The sequence below is a fragment of the Seriola lalandi genome, unplaced genomic scaffold (genome assembly GCF_002814215.2).
Source record: "Seriola lalandi dorsalis isolate HSWRI2012SDOR001 ecotype SW California unplaced genomic scaffold, Sedor1 jcf7180002054885, whole genome shotgun sequence".
Taxonomy (NCBI): Eukaryota; Metazoa; Chordata; class Actinopteri; order Carangiformes; family Carangidae; genus Seriola; species Seriola lalandi.
The window spans coordinates 4291380-4296379 of record NW_019525437.1 but is presented as its reverse complement, the minus strand read 5'-3'; the positions used below and the strand labels follow the sequence as shown (position 1 = coordinate 4296379).

At 41.9% G+C, this 5000-nt stretch overlaps 1 protein-coding gene across 1 annotated transcript in view; it reads right to left on the bottom strand.

The window, feature by feature from the left end:
- The window catches only part of LOC111671648 (1-phosphatidylinositol 4,5-bisphosphate phosphodiesterase gamma-1-like), a 36424-nt gene that overhangs the window by 11534 nt on the left and 19890 nt on the right, over nt 1–5000 (bottom strand). Inside the window, exons 7-15 of the mRNA XM_023428784.2 lie at nt 4342–4376; nt 3866–3938; nt 3663–3758; nt 3429–3547; nt 2831–2916; nt 2433–2553; nt 2174–2342; nt 771–890; nt 573–680 (exon numbers count right to left, since the gene is read on the bottom strand). Of these exons, the coding sequence (XP_023284552.1) occupies nt 573–680; nt 771–890; nt 2174–2342; nt 2433–2553; nt 2831–2916; nt 3429–3547; nt 3663–3758; nt 3866–3938; nt 4342–4376 (927 nt within the window). The remainder of the gene's footprint in view (nt 1–572; nt 681–770; nt 891–2173; nt 2343–2432; nt 2554–2830; nt 2917–3428; nt 3548–3662; nt 3759–3865; nt 3939–4341; nt 4377–5000) is intronic.

Below are 5000 nucleotides of genomic sequence, written 5' to 3'. Positions count from 1 at the left end.
GAGAAGCCGGGACACATTCAGATACTTTTTCTTAACATTGCTTTGTGGGACTTTTTTTTTTTTATAAAATGTTTTTGCTTATGATTTTTTGCTTTTACTTAAATGAAAAAAAAAAATCTCATGTGTTGCAGCACAGTTTATCACCATTTTCATTTTCATTTTCATGCACATCTGGATCCAGATGCAGAGAAATCATTATTAAAATAATAAATTTAGAGTGTTGTGCAGCTTCAGTGGAGGCATAAACTCCTTTCTACTTAACTTTTATTTTATACTCATTTTCTTTTTATTATTATTAATAATCAATTTAATCTAATTTATTTTAATTGAATAAATTTTTTATTTTTTCTATTTTTCTATTATTATTCATTAATAATTAGTTACTTTACTTCCAGCCCTGTATCGACAGGAAGACGAAACCAAACACCAGAAACAACGAAACTGTAAAGACTTTCGACATCAGCATGAACTTCCCCTCATCGTATACCTCTCTTCTACTACAGCTATCATCATCATCATCATCATCATCATCATCATCATCAAAATGACCGACATCTTCATCATCTCCCTACCTCTTTTCCTTCATCGTCCTCCTCTTCATCAGCCGTCTGGTAGTGGGACGTCTCCTCTGAGTAATAGATCTTATTACTGGTCAGGACGAAATAATGTGGAGTCCATGTCTGTGAATCAGAAGCACGCTTTATTAAATACTGTGTACACACACACACACACACACACACACACACACACACACACATCTGCACACTCACATGGTCGATGGGGTCTTCCAGGTACAGGATGCCGTTCTTCAGCGAGTTGCTGATGTCGTTCTCGGAGTAGCTGGCTGACGTCACCTCCTCGTACAGAGTTCCCTCCACCAGCTTTTTGTGCTGTGACACAATGACAAAGCTTGAGACACTCTGATCTACAGCGTCACAATGTGGCTGCATCCACAAGCATTTTTTACCTACACACATTTCACACGGTGAAGACTTACTTACTAACATGTTTCTAAAGTTATAAAAATCTGGGATGTTGACATTGAAATAGAATTTTGAAACTAAATTCCTTGGGGTTGTGATTGATCATAAACTAACACAGAAGCAACATAACATATTGATTATATTAAAGAAAAAATATCCAAGTCAATACATTTCTGTATAAATCTAGGGATATACTATATTACAAGCCCTTGTATTTAAACTACTGCGGACTTATACTTCCTATATATCATCGTGCGGAAATGTGAGGGTCGACTCAGTAGTCTTTCTACAAAAGAGCCATATGTATCATTAATCAACTGGTTACTGTGATCACACTAATCCTTTGTTTCTAAATTCTCATGCTATTAAATTTTATGATTTAGTATGTCATAGAATATAAAAGTTTACTGCACAAAAAAGATTTTTAAAAAAGGTATTAAAAGGAGATGTGCTTCTATAGTTGGGGTTATATTATGGAAAAATGCAAATGTAAATAAAATAATGTTGTAATTCCCTTTTGGTTTTCAAAAGAGTGGTTCACAAGTGTGAACAATTTTCTTTTCTTTTTGGTGAGCAGCTTAAATTGATAAGGGTAATAATAATTATATAGGGTAATAATGGGGGGGGGGTATATATAAGTATTTTGCTCCGGCCTTTGTTCAGTCACTACTTAATACATACAATACGTTTTATGTGTGATGACAGAATAAAAACTACTTCAACTACTTGAAAAGACTTGTGATACATTATCAATCAAAATGGGAAACCTCAAAAGTCAAAATGTTTCAGGCCTTAAATAACAAATAAACTGGGACAAGTTCCTTGACCCCCTGAGTTTAAATAGTGACATTTAACTTTTAAGGACAACTGGCAAATAGTGCAGCAGGGAAATGGTAAACACATCCATATAAATCCTCTTCTTCGCTTAACAACACATCCAGGCAGCTAAGAAAGTTTTTCATTGGCTGCTATTACTTCCATCCTGACTACGACCTCAACACACCTGTTAAACACAACCTGATACACGGTTTCGTTGGTAAGAATCACCTGAACGTGCCTTAAAAAAAAATTCAGGTACAAGCAGGTTGCACTTCTCGGACCTTCTCGGCCTCAGTCTTTAAACACGGGCGTGATTTGCTGCAGCACACAGCAGGTGCGTGTTTGTGTCTGTTTAACTTGCGTGTGCGCACCTTGATGAGGATCTTCCTGCGGAGCTGGTAGGGCGAAGGCAGCTCCTCTGCGCTGTTATCCACCGGCTTGGTGAGCAGCAGATCTCCAAACACCTTCTTGAAGTGTGTGGCCATGTTCCTCTGCTGCACCACGCTGCAGTGGTCCTCGATGGACAGGATCACAGGATACCTGCTCAAACACACCGGCACCGATCAACTGCATCGCCTGTGGTCGGCTAGACCCAGGTCATTCGGTGAATCAGTGAGGCAACACACTTACTCAGATGTGACGAAGGCGTGTTCTTTGATGGTGTGCAGCACGTCCAGGAATTTGATCTTGGAGGTGAGGGTGTGGCCATGGTAGATGATGGGCAGGTCGTCGGGTCCGTCCCAGCAGTCAACTGACATCAGAAAACACACTTCAAGCTTCATGTTGAGCTTTGAGATGCTCAGTAGAGGCTGCGTGACCCTCACCGCGCTCAGCTCTCGCGTCACCAAAAGAACTAAACACTAAAACATCACGTGCCACCGGAAATCTCCAACAGAGCGCCGTCGGCGGGTGAGGACTCCTCACCTGCCGACAGTGCACCTCACATTAAAACTGAGGAAGTTAATACTGCTGCTTCAACTTTGTTCTGAAAAGCCGAAAATTCACTTTTTAAAACATGGGACTCTTACGTTCGATGCAGCGGCAGCCCATCCTCAGACAGCGGGCGTAGGCCTCGAGAGATGATTCGCTGGAAAACTGGTCCCCTGTCAAGTAGCTGAGGTCATGACGACATGGAAACGAGTTCATTAGAGAAGTGGCACTCACACTGTAATACGATGTAATACGATTTATTATTCATTTTATTTCCTTTTTTCTGGTGTCACACCGGCCTTGACGCCTGTTAATAATGTAGTGACGACAACTAAAAACTCACTGGTGGTAAACACAAATACACAACATCTAAATGAGACAGATGTGAGTTGTTGGGAGGCTCCTTTCATGCAGCTAAGATAGCTTCTAGTTTCAGTGCTAGTCTAGGCTTAATATTCATGCTAAGCTAGGCTAAGCTACGTCAATATCATTTGTCTGTAAAACAGTGAATAAGCAGATTTTGCAGTGAAGTGAGTGTTTAAATGTCTGTAGTGATTAAATCACAGATTAGAGAATAAAAACAACTAAAGCTCCTTTTCAAGACAATAAGTTGTTCTAACGTTGGAGATGGACGCTGGACGTTATGGAGACAAACAAGAAGATCTGAGAGCATGAGGGACGTGTTATGGGACGTACGTGTTGTGTGAGGAGGAGATCCAGTACTGAGACAGAGGTCGCTTCATGTCATCGTGAACAACAGGTGAGAGTCGGGGGTCACACACAGAGTTCTCTTTGGAGAACAGGAAGGTCAGGAACTAGGAAAAACAAAGTCACATGATCAGACAGGAAGGTATAAGAAAAAAATCTTCAGTTTATTTGGGTTTCTGTGCACGTGTGTGTGTGTGTGTGTGTGTTCGTGTATCGTTTCACCTCATCCAGTTGCAGCATCGGCTCAGGCTGCGGCCCCCCCCTCATGTACCCCATGAGGAACTCTCTGACCCGGCTCAGATCCGACGCCCAGGACTCCTGAGACGAGCCGAGCAAAGAAGTGAGAACAAAGCAGTTTTTCTTTTTTCTTTCTGTTGTGCTGACGGCTGCTTTTTTTTGCTCCACCGCTAAACTTTGCTCCATACCTTTTGGTCCATCTGTAAAAACTTCTGGAAGTCGTAGAGAGAGATCTGACAAAGCTCTGGTCTGTCAACGTTCCTACAAATGCAACCATTTTCAAGATGTCAGACGGCGGCGGAGCGAAAGTTCAAGAACAGAATGAGAGAGAGGAGACATGACACATTAACATACAAAATATCTGACTGGCAATTAACCTCATTACTCTACCTGTGCCAATTCTAATTACACCATTTTTTGGGGTTAATGTCCCATAACATTGAGAAAAGAGCCAAGAAAAAAAACCCAAAAAAAAAACAAAATGGGAAAAACACATGGAAACGCTTCAGTATCCTGAAAGCCAAAACCTTCCTCGGGACACTGATAATCTGCGTTTTTAAAAGAGAACCTGGACGGCTAGAGGGACGACAGTGAGGAGGAGGAGGAGGAGGTGTGAAGACGAGGGAGTGGACACTGAGGAGGAGGTGAAGGTGAAGGGACTCACCGCAGAGGGAAGGAGAGCTCCAGCTGCTCAATAATCTGGGAACAGAAGGGGAGGAACCAGGTGACGGACAGGTGGGAGGGAGCCAGGTGAAGCATAAAACAGTGAAGCTCAAAAGTGCTGCGTCGTGTGGTGCGAGTGCAGAGGTGGCAGGTAACAACGTGCTGGTGAATCTACTCAAATACTGAACTTAAGGGTGATTTTAAGGTGGAATTTTACTTGAGTATTTCCGCTTTGGAGACTCCACTACATTTATCTGATGCTGGAGAAACTTAGTAATATACAGATAAAGATCTTACAGTCGGTGTTATATCACCTTAACAGGAATAAACTAGAATCACTTCCTTGTGGTTGTCTGCCTCCACCGCTCAGACTAGTTTCAGGTTACATCCCTGTTCATCCAGAGTCATAGAAAATATCAACCATTAATGTGAAATGATCATAATTGCTGTGTGAAGTCTTGAGTAATGGTTAAAAAGTGTTTTGTGAAGCCACACTGACCTTGACCTTTGACCTTTGCCCCTCAAAGTCTAATCAGGTCATCCTTGAGTCCTAGTGACTGTTTGTGCTAAATTTTAAGAAGTTCCGCCGAGGCGTTACTGAGATATCATGACCACGAGAATGAGACGGACGGACGACCCGAAAACAATACGGCTCCGGCT